We start from the raw sequence: 24752 nt of genomic DNA, 5'->3' as shown, positions 1-24752 counted from the left end.
GGCCTGCTGCGTTCACCAGCAACTTTGATGTGTGTTGCTTGAATTTCCAGCATCTGCAGAATTCCTGTTGTTAGCATTCTGGCAGGCAGGTTTGCCACTGCTACACGGGTGTGTTTAAACTAAGCAGTTGGGGGGGGAGGGGATGAACTGGAAATATAAGAATGGAGTTAAAGGGAAAGAGAGAATAAGAAAAGTTAAGAAAGACAACAACAGAATTAACGGGGCAGAAAGCTCAGGAAGGGATCGGAGGGTATGGTGAAGTGCAATAGGAATCGATGTGAAAGGTGAGGGGAGTAAAAGTATTACTTTAAATGGATTAAAAGTATTATATATGAATGCACAGAGTATAAGAAATAAAGTGGATGAGTGTGAGGCTCAGTTGGAAATTGGCAAGTATGATGTTGTGGGAATAACAGAGACATGGCTGCAATAGGACCAGGGCTGGGAAATGAATATTCTGGGATATACATCCTATCGAAAGGACAGACAGGTTGGCAGAGGGGGTGGGGTGGCTCTGTTGGTGAGGAATGAAATTCAGTCACTTACAAGGGGGGACACAGAATCAGGAGATGTAGAGTCAGTATGGATAGGACTGAGAAACTGTAAGGGCAAAAAGACCCTAATGGGAGTTATCTGCAGGCCCCCAAACAGTAGCCTGGATATAGGGTGCAAGTTAAATGAAGAGTTAAAATTGGCATGTCGCAAAGGTAATACTACAGTTGTTATGGGGGATTTCAACATGCAGGTAGACTGGGAAAATCAGGTTGGTACTGGACCCCAAGAAAGGGAGTTTGTGGAATGCCTCAGAGATGGATTCTTAGAGCAGCTTGTATTAGAGCCTACCAGGGAGAAGGCAATTCTGGATTTAGTGATGTGTAATGAGCCAGATTTGATGAGGGGACTCGAGGTAAAGGAGCCATTAGGAGGTAGTGACCATAATATGATACGTTTTAATCTACAATTTGAGAGGGAGAAGGGAAGATCGAAAGTGTCAGTATTACAGTGGAACAAAGGGAACTATGGACACATGAGGGAGGAGCTGGTAAAAGTTGACTGGAAAGATACCCTAGTAGGGATGACAGTGGAACAATGGCAGATATTTCTGGGAATAACACAGAAGGTGCAGGATCAGTTCATTCCAAAGAGGAAGAAAGGTTCGAAGGGGAGTAAGGGGCGACCGTGGATGACAAGGGAAGTCAAAGACAGTATAAAAATAAAAGAAAGGAAGTATAAGATAGCAAGGATGAGCGGGAAGCCAGAGGATCGGGAGACTTTTAAGGAGCAACAGAAGATAACTAAAAAGGCAATACAGGGGGAAAAGATAAGGTACGAAGGTAAGCTAGCCAAGAATATAAAGGAGGATAGTCAAAGCTTCTTTAGGTATGTGAAAAGGAAAAAATTAGTTAAGACCGAAGTTGGGCCCTTGAAGACAGAAACGGGTGAAATTATTATGGGGAACAAGGAAATGGCAGATGAGCTGAACAGGTACTTTGGATCTGTCTTCACTGTGGAAGACACAAACAATCTCCCAGATGTAATAGTGGCCAGAGGACCTAGGGTAACAGAGGAACTGAAGGAAATTCGCATCAGGCAGAAAATGGCGTTGGGACTGAAGGCTGATAAATCCCCAGGGCCTGATGGTCTGCATCCCAGGGTACTTAAGGAGGTGGCACTAGAAATCGTGGATGCATTGGTAATCATGTTCCAATGTTCTATAGATTCAGGATCAGCTCCTGCGGACTGGAGGGTAGCTAATGTTATCCCACTTTTTAAGATAGGAGGGAGAGAAAAAACAGGTAATTATAGACCAGTTAGTCTGACATCATTGGTGGAGAAGATGCTGGAGTCAATTATAAAAGATGAAATAGCGGCATATTTGGATAGCAGTAGCAGGATAGGTCCGAGTCAGCATGGATTCAGGAAGGGGAAATCATGCTTGACTAAACTTCTGGAATTTTTTGAGAATGTCACTATGAAAATGGACATGGGAAAGCAACTGGATGTAATGTACCTGGACTTTCAGAAAGCCTTTGATAAGGTCCCACATAGGAGGTCAGTGGGCAAAATTAGAGCAAATGGTATTGGGGGTAAGGTACTGACATGGATAGAAAATTGGTTGGCAGACAGGAAACAAAGAGTAGGGATTAATGGGTCCTTTTCAGAATGGCAGGTAGTGACTAGAGGGGTACTGCAAGGCTTGGTGCTGGGACCGCAGCTATTTACAATATACATTAATGATTTAGATGAAGGGATTAAAAGTAACATTAGCAAATTTGCAGATGACACAAAGCTGGGTGGCAGTGTGAAATGTGAGGAGGATGTTATGAGAATGCAGGGTGACTTGGACAGGTTGGGTGAGTGGGCAGATGCATGGCAGATGCAGTTTAATGTGGATAAATGTGAAGTTATCCACTTTGGTGGCAAGAACAGGAAGGCAGATTACTATCTGAATGGTGTCAAGTTAGGAAAAGGGGAAGTACAACAAGATCTAGGTGTCCTTTTTCATCAGTCACTGAAAGTAAGCATGCAGGTACAGCAGGCAGTGAAAAAAGCTAATGGCATGCTGGCCTTCATAACAAGGGGAGTTGAGAATAGGAGCAAAGAGGTCCTTCTGCAGTTGTACAGGGCCCTGGTGAGACCACACGTGGAGTATTGTGTACAGTTTTGGTCTCCAAATTTGAGGAAGAACATTCTAGTTTTTGAGGGAGTACAGCATAGGTTCACGAGGTTAATTTCCGGGATGGCAGGACTGTCATATGTTGAAAGATTGGAGCAAATGGGCTTGTATACACTGGAATTTAGAAGGATGAGAGGGGATCTGATTGAAACATATAAGATTATTAAGGGATTGGACACGCTAGAGGCAGGAAACATGTTTCCGATGTTGGGGGAGTCCAGAACCAGAGGCCACAGTTTAAGAATAAGGGGTAGGCAATTTAGAACAGAGTCGAGGCAAAACTTTTTCACACAGAGGGTTGTGCTTCTGTGGAATGCTCTGCCTCAGAAGGCAGTGGAGACCAATTCTCTGGATTCTTTCAAGAAAGAGTTAGATAGAGCTCTTAAAGATAGCGGAGTCAAGGGATAAGGCGAGAAGGCAGGAAATGGGTACTGATTGTGGATGGTCAGCCACGATCACAGTGAATGGTGGTGCTGGCTCCAAGGGCTGAATGGCCTACTCCTGCACCTACTATCTATTGACTTACAACAGACTGAAACACTTGAGTGCATAGACATTAAGAAAGAAGATGGGCTTTTGAAAGGTATTAAGTTAGATAAGTCGCCAGGACTGGACAAGGTATACCCCAGGTTACTGTGGAAAGCGAGGGGAGGAGATGCTGGGCTTTGGCGACGATGTTTGCATCATCAATAGGGACAGGAGAAGTACCAGAGGATTGGAAGGTTGAAAATGTTGTTCCCTTGTTCAAGAAAGGGAGTAGAGATAACCCAAGAAATGATAGACCAGTGAGTCTTACTTCAGTGGTGGGCAAATTGTTGGAGACGATCCTGAGAGGCAGGATTTGTGAGCATTTGGAGAGACATAATCTGATCAGGGATAGTCAGCAAGGCTTTGTCAAGGGCAGGTCATGCCTTATGAGCCTGAATGAATTGTGTAGGATGTAACAAAACACATTAATGAAGGTAGAGCAATGGATGTAGTGTATATGGATTTCAGTAAGCCATTTGATATGTTTCCCCACGCAAGGCTCAGAAAGTAATGAGGCATGGGATCCAAGGAGACGTTGCTTTGTGGATCCAGACTGGCATGCCCACAGAAAGCAAAGGGCAGTTGTAAATGGTTCGTATTCTGCATGGAGGTTGATGACCAGTGGTGTTCTGCAGGGATCTGTTCTGGGACGACTCCTCCTTGTGATTTTTATAAATGACCTGGATGAGGAAATAGAAAGGTGGGTTAGCAAGTTTGCTGATGACACCAAAGTTGGGGTGTTGTGGATAGTCTGGAGAGTAGTCAAAGGTTAGAGCAGAACATCAATAGGATGCAGAACTGCGCTGAGGAATGGCAGACAGTTCAACCCAGATAAGTGTCAAGTGTCGGTAGGTCAAATTTGAAGACAGAAGATAATATTAATGGTAAGACTCTTGGCAGTATGGAGGATGGAGTCTGTGTCCGTGGGACACTCAAAGCTGTTGCGCAGCTGACAGTGTTGCTGAAGTAATGTTACAGCTATATAAGATCTTAATTAGACCCCATTTTGAGTACTGTGTTCAGTTCTGGTCACCTCACTACAGGAAGGATGTGGCTACTATAGAGAGAGAGTACAGAGGAGATTTACAAGGATGTTGCCTGGATTGGAGAGCATGCCGTATGAGAATAGGTTGAGTGAACTTGGCTTTTTCTCTGTGGAGCGACAGAGAATGAGATACCTGATAGAGGTGTATAAGATGATGAGAGGTATTGATCATGTGGATAGCCAGAGGCTTTTACCCTAGGGCTGAAATGGCTAACACAAGGGGGCATAGTTTTAAAGTGCTTGGAAGTAGGTACAAGGGGGATGTCAGAGAGTTTTTCCACACAGAGAATGGTGAGTGTATGGAATGCACTGCAGCAATAGTGGTAGAGGTGAATACAGTAGGATCTTTTAAGAGACTCTTAGATAGGTACATGGAGCTTAAAAATTAGAGGGCTCTGAGGTAATGAAATTCTAGGCAGTTTCTAGAGTAGGTTACATGGTTGGCACAACATTGGAGTGTTCATCAGTTCACAGGAAGAGAAATTGTCTACAAGTGGAAGAAACTCAGTACTGTTGCTACTCTCCCTAGGAGTGGGCGTCCAGCAAAGATCACACCAAGAACACAATGCGCAATGCTGAAGGAGGTGAAGAAGAACCCAAGGATAGCAGCAAAAGACCTGTAGAGATCTCTAGATCTCGCTAAAGTCTCTGTTCATGTGTCCACGATAAGAAAAATACCAAACAAGAATAGTGTTCATAGAGGAACTCCACGGAGGAAACGCCTGCTCTCCAAAAAATAACACGTCTTAAATTTGCAAAAGACCACCTGGATGTTCTACAATGTTTCTGGGATAATGTTCTGTGGACTGGTGAGACAGAAGTTGAACTTTTTGGCAGAAATGTACATTGCTATGTTGGAAGAAAAAGGGCACTGCACACCAACACCAAAACCTCATCCCAACTGTGAAGCATGAAGAAGAAGCATCGTGGTTTGGGGCTGCTTTGCTGCCTCAGAGTCTGGACACTTGCAGTCATTGAGGGAACAATGAATTCAAAATTGTATCGAGACATTTTACAGGGGAATGTAAGGGTAGTAGTCCGTCACCTAAAGCTTAATAGAAGTTGGATAATGCAACAAGACAACGATCTGAAAGACAAGAGTAAATCAACAACAGAATGGTTTAAAAAGAAGAAAATTTGTTACAGAATGGCTGAATCAAAGTCCTGACCATCATCCTATAGAAATGTTGTGGAAGGACCTGAAGCAAACAGATCATGCAAGGAAGCCCACCAACATACCAGAGATGAAGCAGTTTTGTAAGGAGAATTGACCTAAAATTCCTTCAAGCCAATGTGCAGGCCTGATCAACATTTACCGGAAGTGTTTGGTTGAAGTTATTGCTGTACAAGGTGTTCACACCCATTACTGAAAGCAAAGGTTCATATACTTTTTCCAACAAATACATGTAAAATTGGATATTTTTTTTCCATAAATAAATGAAGTAGTATAATGTTTTTTGTGTTATTTTTTTAATTGGGTTCCCTTTAGGAATTATGTGAAGATCTGATCACATTTTAAGTGATACTTATGCAGAAATAGAGAAAAATTTTACCGGGTTCACAAACTTTCTGGCACCACTATATAAAATATGTGAAAAAAGAATAAGCGAAGTTACAACAGAATTGGTGTGTGTTCTCCCTTCCTAAAGTCCCCAATCAATTATTTGGTCTTGCTGACGTTGAGTAAGAGGTTATTGTTGTGACAGTATTCAACTAGCCAATCTCACTTCTGTACACCACCACATTGCCACTTGAGATTCTGCTGACAACAGTGGCGAATTTACAGTTGGCGTTTGAGCTGTGCCTAGCTACACAGTCATGAGAGTAGAGCTGTAGACTAAGCACACATCCTTGAGATGTGCTTGTGCTAAGTGTCAGCAAATAAGAGATGTTATTTCTGATCTGCACTAAGTTTGGTCTCTTGATAAGGAAGTTGAGGATCCAATTGCAGATGGAGGCACAGAGACTCAGGTTTTGAAGCTTGTTGATTAGTACTGAAGAAAGATGGTGTTGAATGCCAAGTTGTTCTCAATAAAAAGCAGACTAACATGTGCTTTGCTATTTTCTAGATGCTCCTAGGTGGAGAGTTGGTGAAATTGCATCCTGTTGTTATGGCAGGCAAATTGCAAAGGCTCCAGGTCCTTGCTTGGGCAGGAGTTAACTCTAGCTATGACCAACCTCTTAAATTGCTTCATTACAGTCGATGTGAGTACTACAAGGCAATAGTCATTGAGGCAGTTCACCGTCAATCATACAGGTACTCTTCTTGGGCACCAGTAGAATTGATGCCCTTTTGAATTAGGTAGGAGTGTCCTTGAATACTCCAGCTAAATGGGCAGCACAGGTTTTTAGCACCAGCTATATCAACTGAACGTGACACCTTATGAGGGTTCACCTTCTTGAAGGATATTCTGACTTCAGCCTCTGAGATAAAGATTACAGGGTCACTAGATGCTGTGGGAATTCACATAAGCGTTGTTATTCTTCCTTCCAAAGTGTGCATAAAAGGAGATACAGATTTGGAGCCTCTGGTTCAAACTGGCTCTATAGTCAAGACTAAAGAAAAGGTATGAGAATTCACATGATCAAATTGCCTGCTTATAATGACAAACCAATGCAGAAAATGGCTCAATAAACAACATACCAGTATTTATCTAGTGCCCATGAACTTCATCCCACTGAGATATGAATACATTGATACAAAATATCTGTGCTATACTCTTGAGATGTCAGGAGATGCTTGTTGATTCTACTAGGTTAAGAAAGAGATCTGCTAAAAAATGTTAGGTGAGATTTAGACAGAAGAGAGCTGCAGCTATATTGCTTGGACAAGTGGAAGGTGAATTCATTTGCCTCAGAACAGCAGGAACCAAGATGTGAATTGGTTCTCTGATAGGTGACATGCCACAAACACATAAGCAGTATTTCATAAAGTAGCAGATATGATCCTTTTTATGGCATTGGTAGAGAAAGTAATTTTTGGTTCAAAATTAAAGATTAATAAATTCAATATTCATCTGATGGGGCAGATTTTTAACCTGAACAAGATAAGGAACAATAATAAAAAGAAATAAAGTTAGAAATAAAGTAAACTATTTCTATTCATAACCATCATTTGTGCACAATTTTCATCTTAAATAAATGATTTATCTCCAAACCTTAGACCAAATTCAGACAGAACCTTTATTTAAAAACTCTCATTTTTATTTACAAACTCTTCCAATGCCCTGCTACTTTGTTTCTGATTTTTCAACATCCTCTCCATGTACTACATCTTAACATCTCTAGAGTCATCTAGTTCCAGCCTCTTGATTTCAACTTAACTGTTGTACCTCCTCATTATTTCTTAATCTGACATCTGTGACCAAATACGATGCAACTGAGCACATGAAGCAGCACATTACTGTGTTAAAGACAGTGTAAACTGGGTCAGCATGGTAATGTAGTGGTTAGCATGAAGCTTTGCACGCCAGGAACCCCTGTTCATTTCCCACTGCTATCTGATAGAAGTTTCTACGTTTTCCCTGCGACTGTGTGGGTTTCCTGCAGGTGCTCCAGTTTCCTCCCACTTTCCAAATACATATGGGTTGGTAGGTTAATTGGCCGCAGAGGTATAATTGGGCGGATGGGCTTATTGGGCTGGAGGGCCTATTACTGTGCCACATCTCCAAACAAAACAAAATAAAATTCTAATTCATTAATACCAACTATCTGACAATACTTAGCAAGTAAATTTGACACGTTAATTTTTTAAAACCTTGGTGGATGGAATTCTGAGCTCTTTCCTCTACCTTAGGCACTAGGGCTCCTTTCAGTTTCTCTGCAGTTAAATGCAGATACATTTAAACCTTTGACCTTCATGCTTTCTTCTGAATTGCAGTGCCCAGAATTGGCCACAGCAGTAAGTAAAGTCTCACTGATGAGAAATACAGTTCCAGCATGTTTTGGTAGCCTTTATGTTCTACTTTTTCCTAAGTAACACAAATACTCACTTTCCGCTGCTGCTGTATATATTGTGCCAGGTAATTTGGGGTGCACTTCTGCAGTTTTAGCGGCAATCACAATATTGGCACCATCCTTAGCTGCTTTCAAAGCAATTGCTTTCCCAATGCCACGACTGGCGCCAGTAATGAAAAGTGTTCGACCTGCAAGTTTCCTGGGGGGGGTAATAAAAAAAAGAAACTCATTAGAGATTGCCTGTGCATTTTGAAATAGAAATATGCCACGTATAATTTTTATTGAAGTTGACGTAAAGATTAAATGAGTTTGAATGAACTTTAATTTGAGCGCTGTGTTACTGCACTTTAGAGTATAGCTGAGTTGCAAGCAGCCCAATGCAACTGTTAGCAGACAACTGATGCTTTGCATGGAAATCTAGAGTATTTTACATGCCTAGCAGAAGAAACTCAGAAAAAACACAGGAGTATGATAATTGTTTGTTTCTATTTAGCAAGACAATTAAAGCAGGAAGAAGAGTTTTGAAGTCTGTCCAAAAAAGGGTTTAGAAATAAGTCTTATGTCAATTGTGCTATGTAAAAATTTTTGGACATTCAGAAACATCTCCTTGTTCCAGTAAAATTTAATCTACACAGAACAACCTCCATTTTTAAAAGTACATCTGTCAGACATTAGGAATGAAGGAAGTTATGCCACTTTACTAGAATTTTCACAAGAACGGGGCAACCTGGCACATCCTCAGAAATGAACTGCAAACTTGGAATAAAACTGCCCTAATTATGTCTTTTCAATTAAGCTCAGCACCAATACTTTCGGCATCCCAGTTTACAGAAACATACTTGAAATTCCTTTGAACTCACGTCATCTGCTTCAACGCTCTGACTGGTCAAATTATTTTCCAATTATCCTGAGCGTGATATAGTATTCTAAACTTGCAAATTATTTTTATTTTCTACAACACAGGTCTTCCTCAGCTTATGACATGGTTCCATTACTGAAAACACAAACAGTTCACAACCAAGAATGCAGCTGCCTTGTAATATATTTAAATAAAAATTAAGACCAACCAAGGGCAATATGGGGTTAAACCCAGGCATTTAACTCAGCCATTCAGATGATACCGCGAACCAAATTCCCACACAGCAGAAGCATACAGCCACTAGAAAATCCATCCTGTCAATCTGCCAAACACTCATTTGTACATAAGGGTTGAAAATAACTTGGACATTCCTAACTGGGGTGGTTGGACACTAGACAAATCCCTAGCTAATCTTAACCAAATAAATCCGTCCAGGAATTACACAGAAAGGACAGCAGAGAAATGAATAGTCAGATCAAAAGGCCTATGCGCCACATGAGCCTCAACCTCACGCCTATTTACACAACGTTAAGCACAACTTTCAAAGCCTTTTAATTGTAGCTTTTATTCAGAAAGTTTGGCCTCAAATGTACTTTCATCACAGCACCTTGGGACACATTCAAATGCAGATCTCAGAAACAAATGTACATGCACTGAAAAATTAACCATATACCATACAACAGTACTTCCAATGATTTTTAAACAGAACATTACTCAGCTTTCTAACTGCAGTGTTGCAATTAAATAAACCCAATCTCTTCCCTATTTTCAAAAAGAAACTTGAATGTCCTTTTTTCCATCATAAAGCAAGTCCCATTACTTTGACTTTTCTTGACAACTTAGGTACGGTGGTGCATGGTAGACAGCCAATGAACTACAAACAGAGCTCCCAACGAAAACACTATACTCTATAGTTCCAGCAGAAGTTTTTCATATTTCAATAACATTCCCAGAATTTGGTACAGTACCTCACAGTTACAGAAGTGACCACATTACAACAATTTAAGCCTACCCAATGACAGACACAGTTAACAGGAGTTAGGAACCTCAATCCAACAGTCTGATGAGAGAGCAAGGCTTTGGGAGATTAAATAGTCCAGATTGTGGGAGGGATTGGGATAATGTTCAATATACAAAGGGCATTAAAGAAATTATAAAGAAAAACAACTTGCAATTTATCTGAAAGAATGTGCTGATTCAATTGCCACACGAAAACCTATTCCAAACTGCAGAAACCACAAGCGCATTCAGACCTTTTCTTGCTTTTTAATTTTGTCTGCTTCATGACCTTAACTGTTTACATTTAATGTTGCATCACCAGCAATCTGCATTTTGCAGCATTTTGAACATTATAAAATATGCAAAGCAGCAATGCCAATGTTGTAACCAGGCAATGATATGCCCCACTGTATCAAAGATTATCTCAGGACCATCATGGGCTCAACAGGCCAAGCAGTCTTGTGTAAATATGAACAATATATGAAATTAACTTTGGAAGAAAACATAAAATATCTGATAATTATGTATTCCTGAAATCTTATTTTTTCTCCTGAAACACTACAAAATATGTGAAATTATGTTCACTGAGTGAGTTGCAGGAAAAGAGGAGGTGGGGGAGTATTTATGGGATTGCTCAGAGCGGTTATAAACCAAACAGGCCAAATGGCCTCACCCTATATCCTAAGAAAATTAAATGTAAACAATAAATGCAATAAATTCCAGACTACTCAAGAAAATAAACACACACAAAAAATATTCTTTACAAAGTTGTTCTACTCGTCCTTATCAAGAACCTGGACATACTTTCTCCCTGACCATCGATAATCACTGCACCACAACATCTGGCAATTATTCAGGCTCATATACATGTACATGTCTTCAACAAGAGTAAAATCAGGCCAGAGTCTGTAACACAGATGGAAATTCCAAACGCATTCCAACAGTATCAGCTCTGCAATGAGCTCTTTAAAAATACAGTACACTTGAACCCACCAGCACTGTACCCCACTGCTTTCCTGTCCATTTTTTTTTACCTATTGCTACCTCTGGATATGAAACTGGGTCTGGACTCCTTTGATGAACATTGGACCAATAAACACGATGTTAGCCCATGAACATGGTTTAGCTTTGCAATCAGGCTGGAGGCTCCAGTCCAATGATTTATTGGAGCAACCAGGGTCAATACAGTGGTTGAGCCCAGACACGATTCTCTGGTTCAAGGGACTGAGCCAAATACTCTGAACAAGATCCCAAAGTCTGGGCTCAACAGCAAGAGGTGGTGCAGGACGTAACATCATAACAATGAACTCTCACCTCTGGTCTTCAACTACATGCAGCTATCCTCGACATTTACCAAAATGCCGTACAGCATGAAAATTCTCAGGCAACACACATAGAAGTTGCTGGTGAACGCAGCAGGCCAGGCAGCATTTCTAGGAAGAGGTACAGTCGACGTTTTGGGCCAGCAACCAGCAACTTTTATGTGTGTTGCTTGAAATTCAAGCATCTGCAGATTTCCTCGTGTTTGCATATGAAAATTCTCAGTTCATTGCAAACTCCAGTATCTAACCAACTGCTTCTTGTAAAGGTGCTAGGGCTTGCCAGGGGATTCCCAGACAAAGCTCCACTTCTGATTGGATGAGAAAGTAAATATTCTGTTTCAAAGTCATAAGGGAGAGCTAATTTTCTGTCTTTTTGGAAGAGAAAGTCCAATACCATAATAGGACTGCTGATAATTCAAAACCCAAGACACTTGTCAGAAGCATTATCAAACAAAATATGACATGGAGACATATCAAGACATGTTTGGGCAAGTGAATAAAGCCTTGATAAAGAAGGAAACTTTTAATGAGCATCTTACAAGTGAGGGGCAGGAAGATAGTTCTTTAGGGAGGGAATTTGGGAGCTTACAACCAGGGCAGATTACAGAGACAAAGTGGAACTTCAAAATAAGGCTGATAACTTTACAGATATTTATTGTAAATCATGGCCCGCACTAAAATCTATCTTAAGTAAATCTTACAATTGACTTGGTTGTTCTTTGTATACTGATGCAAAGAGCATTGAATGGCAGAGCCGCAGTGTACGTAATTTTCACTAATAATCGTCACCATTCATCAGGACAATTAACAAAACTTCTAACCTCAACATAACAGCTATCTTCAGCAGCCGAGAAGCAGTTTTAAATAGAACAAAAAATAACCAATTTCGATGTACTTGTAGAGATTAAAGTGACCTTTTCCAAAAATATTAAACTAGAAGGTCACCAGATCAAGTAAACTACAAAAAAAACTTAACAAATAGCTACAGAGAAGCAAGTTTTGCCCATTATAGTAAAATATTCCAATATAAATCGCAGCCGTTACTTAACTGACAGCACCCTCACCTTTGAAACCCTATATGGATTTTACAAAATCGAGGCTAAACCATTTTAGATTTTGACAGATGTTACATTAAAAATTCCACCTCTGATGGCTTTAAAGATGCATCCATATCAAGAATTGAAATTTTGCTGTCCACAACACCTCCTTGAGAAAGTGCAAGATAATTTTCAGGACTTCCTGACCAAAACTTATCCCATGTTTAGCACCACAATCAGGCTGGAAGGACCTGTAACATGTTGTATTGCTAAATAAGTAAATTCATTGGTTATTATAGTACATTGCTGTGCAGATAATGCTGTACTAAAAACAAATGCAGGTTTCTTCCTTTTCATGCATTGTAGATAAGAAGCTTTGTCAATAGATTGAGAGCAAAGATGCCATGTTTTTTGACAAATGCACTATACTGAGAGCTAACAATTTTAAATTTGATCGAAGGTAATAAGCTAACTGATCTAAAAACAATAATTCCATAGAGTTCTATTTATTGTGCTAATTAAGACGTAAAACACATGAACACTCCCTTCAGATTCAGGAATTACAAAATAGGCCAAAGTCCACAACAATGTATGAAATTCGAGATTACCTCAGAATGTTAGGAGGTACGGTTAAAATTCTAATAGAATGATAATCTTTTCATCCAACTGCCAATAATTGCAACAGGACTAACATTCCATAACCTTGACCTATAGAGTATCCACCCTCCATGATGAAACACAGTCATTTTTCACACTGAACTCATCTGTCAGTATTACAACACTGTACACTATATTATGTGATGACTGTAATACCATTGGACAGCCAAAGCCCCACTAACTTAGGACAGAAATTATAAGAGCAGTTTGAGATAAATTATATGCATTAGTTCTGATAATTAGATTAAACATTACCTATCATATTGCCTTGTAAGGTAATAGTTTGGAGGATTACTACATGTAACAAACTTCTGAATGCAGTATTTTTTGCCCCATTGATTTTTGAATTTATTTAAAAGCCAGTGAGGAACTTTTACCAGCCCTATTTATCTGAAAGGTGAACTTCACAGCCATTACATACTTGCTGTGCTTCAGGTAGAAAGATGACAATAGCAACACCAACTGCAGGAGGAAGAGGACCATATGGTTTATAGTACAGAGTATTAACAAAGTAATTTGTTAATTATATTCACTATGGTGTCAATAAACTGTAACAATACATGCAAGTCTGCTATTTTGGTTTCTTGCGCTTTTGCTTAAAAAATTGCCAAAAGAAACCCTAGACCTAACACTACAGCAGTCAGTTGCTGTCTGTTTTCGGCAAATCACAATGAAATAAGACTGAATTCATGAAGTGAAGAAAAAAAATTAAGAATAAGGTTAAAACTGAAATGTCCCCAACCATCACTATTGTATACTATGTTAGAATAGAGTGTTCAAAGACCATTGGCAAATCTAAAAAAAAATTGTATTTGTATCTGGTCTTTCACAGATCCTAAAAAATATTCAAAATTTTTCACAGCTGTTGAGTTCTTTAAATTAGTGTCATCGAATAATTTTGTTATAGTGATCTGAAATATTTACGGTTCCACACAGCAAATGGCAATGAACTGTTTTAAGGAAAAATGTTCATTGAGGAATAATATTGGTCAGAAACCTGGGATAACTCCTCTCCTCAACTCAGCGAGATTTGGCAATGGTAGACAGTTTAAGTTTCATTCGAAATATCTGCACTGACAGCCAGGCTAGATTAGGGGCTGAGATTTCTGTCTTGTGCTATTTTCTAATTTGGAGTTTGGAGTTCCAGCAACTGATCAAAATTGATCCTCAATTTGTGAACACATTCATTATCAGCACACTCCAACACTGTACACAGTGCTCCACATGTGATCTCAACAAAGCCATATTTAACTGAAACATAATCTCCCTGCTTTTATATTCAATTCCCTTAGCAAACTATAATATTGTCAGCTTTTCTAATCACTGGCTGTACTCACATTTTAGCCTTTTGCAAATCATGCATTAAGACACTTCAGACTCCTTTACACCTCCTGGCTCTGAATTCTCACAGTTTAGATAAAATGCTTCTACTTTCCTGCCAAAATGGATAGGTTCACATTTTTCTGTATTATACATCAGTCGCCACATCTTTGCACATTGATTTAACCTATTATCCTTGCTTTGAAATACAGAATAAAACTATACCCATGCAAATCCCTGCAGCACTTGGTGACCCTGCTATCTCTGTCTCAGAGGCCAATGTCAGATCATCTTTGAAGACAGCAAACCCTCGCAAGGCATCAGGTTCATGGTAGGGCTCTGCCAACCAAAACTAGTGGAGTGCTCAGAAACCTCATCAATCTCTCATTACTAGAATCGCAGGTACCCACTTGCTTCCCAAAAAGAGCAGGGTGAGCTGCCTCAACGACTATCACTCAGTGGCACTCACAGTTACTATGATGAAGAGGTTGGTCATGGCTAGAATCAACTCCTGCCTAAGCAAGGAGCTGGAACCACTGCAATTTGCCTATCACCACAAAAGGACCACAACAGATGCAATTTCACTGGTTCTCCCCTTGGCCTAGGATGACCTGGACAATAGTAATAACTACATTCAGGGTACAGCTCAGCGTTCAACACAATCATACTCTCAGTTCTAAACAACAAGCTCCAAAACCTGGGCCTCTGTACCTCCCTGTGCAACTGGATACTTCACTCCCTCACCGGGAGACCATAGCCTGTGTGGACTGGAAATACCATCTCCTCCTCACTGACAAACATCACTAATACACCTCAAGTCGTCCACTAACATCCCAGAGTTGAAGCAGTTTTGTAAGGAGAAATGACCTAAAATTCCTCCAAGCCGATGTGCAGGCCTGACCAACAGTAACCGGAAAAGTTTGGTTGAAGTTACTGCTTTACAAGGGGGTCACACCAGTTACTGAAAGCAAAGGTTCACAAACGTTTTCCAACAAATACATGCAATATTGGATCATTTTTCTCAATAAATAAATGAAGTATCATGTTTTTCTGTCATTTATTTAACTGAGTTCTCTATCTAGTTTTAGAACTTGTGTGAAGATCTGACCACATTTTTGGTTGCAATTATGCAGAAATAAGAGAAAATTCTACAGGGTTCACAGACTTTCTAGCACCACAAAAGACTGCAATCAAGACGTAAGCAAAGAAGGGTCTTTGACCTGAAACATTAACTCTTTCTCTTTCCACAGGTGCTGCTTGATTTACTCAGTGCTTCTAGCATTTTCTGTTTTCATTTCAGATTGTCAGCATTTACAGATTTGTTTTACTTTCACATGCTTACTCTGCTTCCTGTTAAGCAACCAACCTTCCATTCTGCTCATACATTATCTGCAGTGAGATTTTATTGCAACAGCTAGTTCGCTGCCTTCTTTCTGCAAATCCAAGTGTAGTATATACATCATTTCCTCTTCATCCACAGCATGTTACTTCTTCAAACAACTCCAACAAATTGATCACAAATGATCAATGATGAAAAACAATTTTGATTTTGCCTGAATACCTTGAATTTTTCTAAGTGCCCATAACACTGACTAAAACAATAATTTTCAGTATTTTCCTTATGACAGAAGTTAAGCTACCTGTCCTGTGGTTTCCTATTTTCTATCTCCCTACTTCTCATGCTTCATGACTGCCTTTAAAATGTGCCTCTTTGCACCACTTGTGGTCATCTAATCTACGATCTCTTTTTTGACTAGCGCTCAGAGGCAAATAGTTTGTTAAATACTTTGGGGCATGTTATTACATTGAGAACTAGTACTAATTAAATGCAGTCAATTGTTAAAAATGATATTCCATACAAAACTGCAAGAAAAAATATAAAATTCTACATTATCTCTTGCCATAACTTCTCATGATTACTCACTAAGCATTACATCTGCTCAACAAGTGTTCCATTTGAAAAAAAATTTCAGTGAGAGATCACATTCAGAGCAAAGCAATTAAAGGGAAATCCACATGAATTTTAAAAGTGAACTTATATAAACTCGTGACTTAATCTCAAATTTTAAGAGAATAGTTACCCCAATAATTAAGCAGATTTATCCAGCAAGTGCCAGAACACTGCAGAGCTTTAAGGTCTGCAGTCTGTTATGTTAGCTATGATACAGCAAACAAAAGATGTCACATGTGGCTCACTGGGAAAGACCCACCCCTCTCAGCCATGATTTAGGCATAAAATGGAGGCCAGTACAAGAATGTGCTACTGTAGGAGAGTTTCAGTTGCACAAGGCATTAAACTCAGACCTTCACCAGTTCACTCTGGTGGAAATAAAACATGACACTACTTCAAAAGTCAAGGAAAATTATCCTAATATCCTGGCAAATATTCAACTCACAACCAAAATTGCCAAAGAGATGACTTGATCATCATCATCGCCTGACGAAGGGTCTCGGCCTGAAACGTCGACTGTACCTCTTCCTAGAGATGCTGCCTGGCCTGCTGCGTTCACCAGCAACTTTGATGTGTGTTGCTATCATCATTGCCATGCTGTTTCTGGGATTTTAACCAAGAAAAAAAACAGCTACCATTGATCCTACATTGTACACTGTACTCTCACTGTACGTACTCTGACTGCATCACTGCCTGGTATGGGAACTGTACTTCCCTCAATTACAGGGCTCTGCAGGGAGTGGCGCGGACAGCCCACCGCATCTGTGGATGTGAACTATCCACTATTGAGGACATTTACAGTGACAGGTGCGTAAAAAGGGTCCAAAAGATCATTGGGGACCCGAGTCACCCCAACCACAAACTGTTCCAGCTACTACCATCCAGGAAACAGTACTGCAGCATTAAAGCCAGGACCAATAGGTTCCATGACAGCTTCTTCCACCAGGCCATCAGGCTAATTAATTCATGCTGACACAATTGTATTTCTAAGCTATATTGACTATTCTGTTGTATACCTTACTGTACATACTATTTATTACAAATTACTATAGTTTACACATTGCACATTCAGACAGAGACGTAACGTAAAGATTTTTACTCCTCATGTCTGTGAAGGATGTAAGAAATAAAGTCAATTCAATTCCATTCTGCATGCAAATCCATCAAATGAATGGTCTTAGACCTGAAAAGATAACTTTGTTACTCTTTGCACTAATGTGCTCTGATCTGCCGAGTATTTCAGTACTTTTTAATTGTTATTATTGCAAAGTATATAACTGATCCTTAAGAACCTCAGAGTGTGAGAGAATATAAAATACATTCTTTCTGGAAGATAGCAATGTGAGAATAGCTTTGGGTGTGCTTTCCTTCTGTCAATCTCTATGTATTGTAATAAGAACACGTGTATGAAGTAAGTAGCATTCCCTTTAGTTAAAGTTGGAAACGCTTACACATTTAAAGCTGTAGACTGTGGAAGATCGGCTGCTACTTAGCAACCAATAGACAATAGGTGCAGGAGTAAGTCATTCGGCCCTTCGAGCCAGCACCGCCATTCACTGTGATCATGGCTGATCATCCACTATCAGTATCCAGTTCCTGCCCTATCCCCATAACCTTTGATTCCGCTATCTTTAAGAGCTCTATCCATCTCTTTTTTGAAAGCATCCAGAGACTTGGCCTCCACAGCCTTCTGGGGCAGAGCATTCCTTATATCCACCACTCTCTAGGTGAAAAAGTTTTTCCTCAACTCAGTTCTAAATGGCCTACCCCTAATTCTTAAACTGTGGCCTCTGGTTCTCGACTCACCCATCAGCGGGAACATGCTTCCTGCCTGCAACGTGTCCAATTCCTTAATAATCTTACATGTTTCAATAAGATCCCCTCTCAGCCTTCTAAATTCCAGAGTATACAAGCCCAGTCGCTCCAATCTTTCGACATATGACAGTGGATTAGGAAATGTTTTCATAAACAAGGAGCCCACTGCAGAAAATACAGCCTTGAAGAATTGGTCAGATTGAAACTATTTTATTTTGGTTGGTATAGACAAGTCAGGCTGAAGAACCTGCTTCCCTGTCGCATTCCTCTGTGACTTTGCTGCCAATTAGGTAATGTTGAAGTTATAATGCAGTTTTTGACTAAATGACTAGCTAAAGTGTTGAGTTATGTGACGCTGAGAATCAGAACTTCCCTCCTCTTCTTTGAATGGTAGTCTATGGCACTTAGTATTCAGGTTAAAAATTTCCTAAACAGATTTATGAAAAAAATAAAAAAAGAATGCAAATCAAAACTCTTACAGAGCAAATGCATGTAGGAACATTGATAATCCTGTGAAATACCTGGGCAATACTGGTGTCTCATTACCTGCCTGAGTGTGTGCACAGTAATCTTTGCGCAATTTAAGAAACTGTAGATTTATTCATCAAACATTGTTAACTCTAAACAGGTTATGCACACTTTCAAATAATTTTTTTTCTGGTTTCCCCATTGCTTCATGAAAGTGGTGCCACTCAAAACAGAATTCTGTCTCCAAGATTTGAAATGTCTTTCACCAGTATGCACATATTACTTTGCATTAAAACATGACATTGCATGTTTTATCATATTTCATGTTATATGAAGGGTAGGGCTCTAGCCACACAAAATTAAACACTAAATCATTCCATCCAAAGTTTATGCATCATAAATTAGTCTTCCTTGAAACTTTCATCAAGAAGGACAACAGAACAGCGATGATTTGACCCATTGAGTTCAAAGGCACAATCAGGCAGCAGCCCCAGGATACATCAGTCATTCCAAGCAATGCAAGTATGAATATTAGAACCACTGACAGAAGTTTATAGTTATTGCTGCCTTGGAGCATAATGTTTTATATAACACACTATAGAACTAGAAGGCTCAGAAAACAACAGGACTTTTTTTTTGGTCTTAGTGATCCCACTTGTAAGCTCTACATTTTTCAGTTTTCTCAAGGAAAACACCCAAGTAATGATATGGGCTTAAAATTTGTCAGAAATGAATACACAGATCAGGAACTCAGACTGTTAATGGGCAACAATATTAAAGGGATTGCCCATTTATTCAACTACACCTTAGCAGAGCTGTAACACAAAATCTCTCCAAAACTAAACAATGCTTTAAAGCAATTGATACACACGCTACTTAAAATATTCAGAACAAAAACTGATCATTTGGCTGAACCAGTCCATGCCAGGCCTTATCGACGCAGACCATACTGTACCAACTCAGTAATTAATCTATCCAGCAAGTCCCAGGCCCCTGGTCTCTCTTTATTTGCTTGGAAATCAGATTAAGTTAGGAAAGAATTTGACATCTGCCTTCACTACTATTCTTGACAGTGCATTCCAGATCCCAAGAACTTATTAAAAGGGGTTTCATATTTGTTTTGGTTCTTAAGGGTATTTCTATTCTGTGTCCTGTCCCTCAGCTGAACACACTAATGTTGCCTGTGGTTCCCTGGCATGTCTTACTCTTTCCAAACAAGGGAGATGACATTTCATATTTGTGATTCGTTTCAAACAGTCACCTTCAAAGACAATGTTTTCTAGTTTTCTTTTTGACTTATGAGTTAGGAAATGGAAGTTTAAATTTATAGATTCATCTTCTTGCAGGCACCCACAGAACAAAGAAACCCAATAGAATTCACTTACATAAAATCACTTATAGATGACTAAATGAACAAGTGTTCTGTAATGGTGGTTCATTGAAAATGAATACCTGTGCCCCTTTCTGTTATTTCATCATTGACGTTCACATCAATTTTGCTTTTCTGAGCACTTGGTTCCATTACATCATCACACTTAGTTTCCCTCTCCTCAAGTATTTTACCAATTCTTTGCTGCTATTCAGGTGTCTATGTTATCAGAATGATATCTTTAGCACGTCACATGTTACCAATCTTCCTTTCCCAAGTGATGAAATTCTTTAAGGTGTCCCATGTGAGTTTGTTCACAACAGCTTGAAAACCTCGAGGTAATTTGGCGCTCTCCTTGAATTGCAAACCAGTATTGTTGGTGAGCACTTTGTTTATTGCACCACTGTAAAACTTTTGAATCAGGTTGAAATGACTAATGTTTTATGCTTTATGAGCCCAATCGCTTACGTAACGCCCAATCCAAAGTCCTATTAAAATCTGAGATCATGGGGAACTTTGATACTTTCTTTTTGAAGATTAACTCGGCAACTTTTCCCTACAAAAGAAGCTTAGTTCTGCATTGTGGAGTCTCTGTACATCGTGAACACACAGCCTTTAATTCAGAGGCTGAATACCACTACTAAGCCAACTTTGACATAAGATGTCTCATTTTATTCTGCCTTTATATTTTTTCTGATCAAAAATTCCATAAGATTTCCCAGTGCTACTTCACAAGCAAATGCCCCTTTCATTATAATCAAAAAAAACTGCTCCGTTTTATCCTAGTGTCTTTCCTTTGTTCATTATCTATTTGCTGACATTGCAAGACATTCTGCAACATTCCATATAATGAACGATTTTTACATTATAGCAAAACATAATAAATAGCAGCAATAGGCCTCTGAGCTCTTTGAGCATGGTCTACCATTCAATGTGATTACCAATCACAATACCATCAAGAGCAATCTCTATTTTCCTAATAGCAATTGTGCCCAGTGCCATTTTTTGCGGTAAAAACCTTTTACAGTGCCATCCTATCAGGAAAGAAATTCCTCCTCACCTTATACTAACTAAATGTTTGAGACTGTGACTCCTTGGTTTAGACACTCCTACCAGGGTAAATATCCTCTCTACTTCCAATTTATTGTCAAAATTTTGTCTATTTCAGCAAAATACTCTCACAGTTTTTAAAACCCTTGATACAATCACATCACATATCACAGGAACCCTCTCAGGCAAGCATATCCTTTATTAGGTAGGGGAAACAAAACAGCATGATACCCAGGTGCTGCATAATTCCAACAAGACATGCTTGCTTCAGTGTTTAAAATCTCATACCAAAATAAAGGGCAATGTACCACTTGTCTTTTTAACTACTTCTTAAATTGCATGTTTGACGTGGTCACACTCAAACTCAATCTTATATTCACTCAGTAGCTGCGTAGTTGTGGAATGGATCAGAAGGAAGAAACTCAGTAAGTTTGTAACTTGGGACTCAAAGTGATTCTACCACCAACCTGAGATCTACTAACTCATCAAATACTCAAGCAAGATAACTCAGCAGTTGGCAATGGTGTCTCACGGCTCTGCAATCTGAATTTGATCCTAACTACAAACAAAAATTGAGTTTGCAGTTCTTCCTGGATCAAGTGGGTTTCCAACATGGTCTGCTGCATTCCCACATCCTGAAAATAAGCTGCTGAGTTAAATAGCTACTGGAAATTACCCTTTTGTGATTGTAAATGGCAAAAGGATAAAAGGAAAATTGATGCATATGAGAATATTTTTTAAATTTATTTATTTACAGGATGTGGGCGTCCCCAGCTAAGCCAATTCCTACTTGCCCTTGAGAAGGTGGTAATGTTTGAGCCACTGCAGTCCCTCAGGTGTAGGTACACCCACAGTGCTGTTAAGGAGGGAATTCTGTGATTTTGACCCAGTGACAATGAAGGAACGGTGATATGCTTCCAAGTCAGGATGGTGAGTTACTTGGAGGGGGATTTCCAAGTGGTGACACTCCCAGGTATCTGCTGTCCTCGTCCTTCTATCTAGATGGTAGTGGTTGTGGGTCTGGAAGGTGCTGCCTTAGGAACTTCAGTGTGTTGTTGCAGTGCATCTTGTAGATAGTACACACTGTTGCAACTGTTTGTCAAATAAGTTCCAGAGAAAAGGACAGCAGCTGGCATAGGCCCAAAGAGCCAAATATCTCCTCTGCTTCATAATAAATAAGCGATCATCCCTGAAGATAAAACTTAAAAGACTTTTGAGGTTGCATGGATTACCTGTTCTTTATAACCTGTCACCATCTCAATCAAACAGTGAATATACTTTGGCAAGTTTGACATAAACCTAGTCCACATATTTACCACACTCCCGAAGAAAAAGGCAAAGGCATATTTTCATCTAGTCCGGAGTCTGGTTAATATTTTACTAAATGACTCATACACATTCCCTGGATCGGGTAACTCTTGCTATATAACACGGTCTATTTCAAAGTGTAGAATCAGGTAGTCCAAACCGTTTAAAGTCCGTTGAACTAATTGGCTTTATTATCACATGCACTCGAATTATGCACATTCTCATTATAAACTCTAGGTTGTTGAGGTCGGTCGTATTCATTCAAATTCTGTACAAAACACACCCGTACTTCACCTAACAGCATTTCTCAAGGAAAATTAATGATAGCTTTAAGCATACCAAATGACCACCAACTTAATTTAAAAAATAACAAATCACAAGCGTTAACGTGTTCTACTTGAATATTAAATCTTGTAATTCACCACGGGATAATTAGCATTTTGAAGTGCAAACAACGAGATAATGTTCCCCCTGTTTATTTTTAAACAGAAGTGAGTAAAACTATGCTTAAGTTGTAAATATAATTAAACAGCGATCGTCAAGTTTAAGTGCACTTTTTGTATCTTGCTTTTCGATACATTGAACATAATTATATACACGTTTGCTCAATATTCTGCTTACCCGGTGTTTTGTAACATTTTCAGGGTAGTGTAGTAACGCAAAATGAAAGACGGCCTAGTCGCAAATCGTCAGTATGAAGCAGAGAGGCGATGGGAGGTCGCAAAGACTAATCAATGAATCACTGTGCCTTTTGCTCCATTTTCTTGCAAGGAAACATTTCTTAGAGCGATCACCTAAAGAGTGAATGGCGCCGATTTATTTTTCAGTGAAGATAAAGCACAAACCAGTGTATTTAAACAAGTTTATTAAAATCCTTCTTAGAATTTTATTACATATTAATTTTTTTCTACGTTTCCCGAACGATGCGTCCAAAATCCTGACTTGCGTGCAATGATAGGCGAACGCACACGTCAATCAGTACGTCTTGACACATTTCCGTTTGGTCGGCCTTGGAAACTTTTGAGCCTTGTAGTTTAAATAGTCAATGGAACGTTGTTTATTTTTAGACGGTGGGAACTCGAAGCTTCCTATCGCATAATTTTCAAATTACAGCGTTTCACCTTCCTGGAATGTTAAAATATTAAAGAACTTGGGCTTAATGCAATCAGGCAGGAAGTCATGAGACTCGAGACTACAGATAAGGAATGGGGAACAAAAAGAATTGAACTGTTGGATGAACTCAGTGGGGTTGGATGAACATCATCTCTGGTGTGCAGTTATGGTAGATGTTTCGAATCTAAATCCTATATAAGGATTGAGAGGAAAGATGACTAGTATCTAGGGGTGAGGCAGGAGCTGGTAGGTGGAACCAGCGGAGGGGAGATGGTGGCAAGTGGGGTAAAGGATGGAGATGGAAGATAACGGTTGCTGGATGATAGAGACGAATAACTAGAAAGAAAAATAAGTAGGGGGAGGAAGAAGTTAAGTGGAGATAGAAGGGCCTGCAGATGCTGTAAGAAAAGTAGGTGAAACCAGATGCTAAGAAATAATACAGCACACACAAAATGCTGGAGGAACTTAGCAGGCCCGGCAGCATCAATGGAAAATAAGAAATGATGGGTGACCCAACATACAATTTAGATTGTTCTGCAAAACTGTGGGACTGGAAGAGGTGAAACGACAGATGTGTGTCACTTTTAGTTGTGAGAGGAAGTACTATAAGAAGCACTGTGAATGTTGGGAATGGAAGTATGGACCAGAGAGTTAGAAAGGGAATGGTTTCTGCAAGATATTGAAAGGAGAGAAGTTGGGATGAAGTAACTGGTGTTGGAGTCTCTTTGAAGGTGGCAGCAATTGTGGAGAATGATCTGCCAAAGGTGGAGGTTGATAGGGTGGAAGATTAGAACCCCTGTTTTCTGGAACAGAACGAAGTTCCCCAGTTCTTCACTTCCTATGCCACCAGCTTCCACATTCAAAAGATCATTTGACCTGAAACATTTTTTTCATCTTCCTGTAGATATAGCCTGTTCTAAGAATTTCTAGCATTTTCTGTTTTTAATTTAAATTTCCAGATTTAAATTTTTTTTCATGGACTATATGATTTGCAGTCATAATTGAAGTATAAATCTCAGCACGATTGGGCTATCCAAAATGCCTTGAGACACCTTTTTCCACTTACAGTGGTGGTGCTAGAAAGTCTGTGAACCCTGTAGAATTTTCTCTGTTTCTGCATAAATAAGACCTAAAGTGTGATCAGATCTTCACAAAAATCCTAAAGATTGATAACAAGAACCCAATTAAATAAATAACAAAAATGATACTTGATCATTTATTTATTGAGAAAAATAATCTAATATTACATACTTGTAATATTGTTACCAAGTTAACGA

The 24752-nt window shown here is 39.4% G+C and overlaps 1 protein-coding gene across 2 annotated transcripts in view; it reads right to left on the bottom strand.

Annotated features, from left to right (window-relative positions):
- Window positions 1-23265, bottom strand: part of hsdl2 (hydroxysteroid dehydrogenase like 2) — a 150251-nt gene extending 126986 nt beyond the window's left edge. The window contains exons 1-2 of one of the 2 annotated variants that reach the window (XR_011886013.1): window positions 22984-23265; window positions 8243-8406 (exon numbers count right to left, since the gene is read on the bottom strand). Coding sequence is in view for 1 of the 2 variants with exons in the window: in XM_072258177.1 (XP_072114278.1) it covers window positions 8243-8406; window positions 22984-23000 (181 nt within the window). In the remaining variant the exon portion in view is untranslated. The remainder of the gene's footprint in view (window positions 1-8242; window positions 8407-22983) is intronic. The other variant, XM_072258177.1, reaches the window with a different exon arrangement.
- Window positions 23266-24752: the final 1487 nt, after the last annotated feature.

Source organism: Mobula birostris, chromosome 5 (genome assembly GCF_030028105.1).
Source record: "Mobula birostris isolate sMobBir1 chromosome 5, sMobBir1.hap1, whole genome shotgun sequence".
NCBI lineage: Eukaryota > Metazoa > Chordata > Chondrichthyes > Myliobatiformes > Myliobatidae > Mobula > Mobula birostris.
The sequence above is the reverse complement of the archived record's forward strand: the minus strand, read 5'-3'. Positions and strand labels throughout refer to the sequence as shown.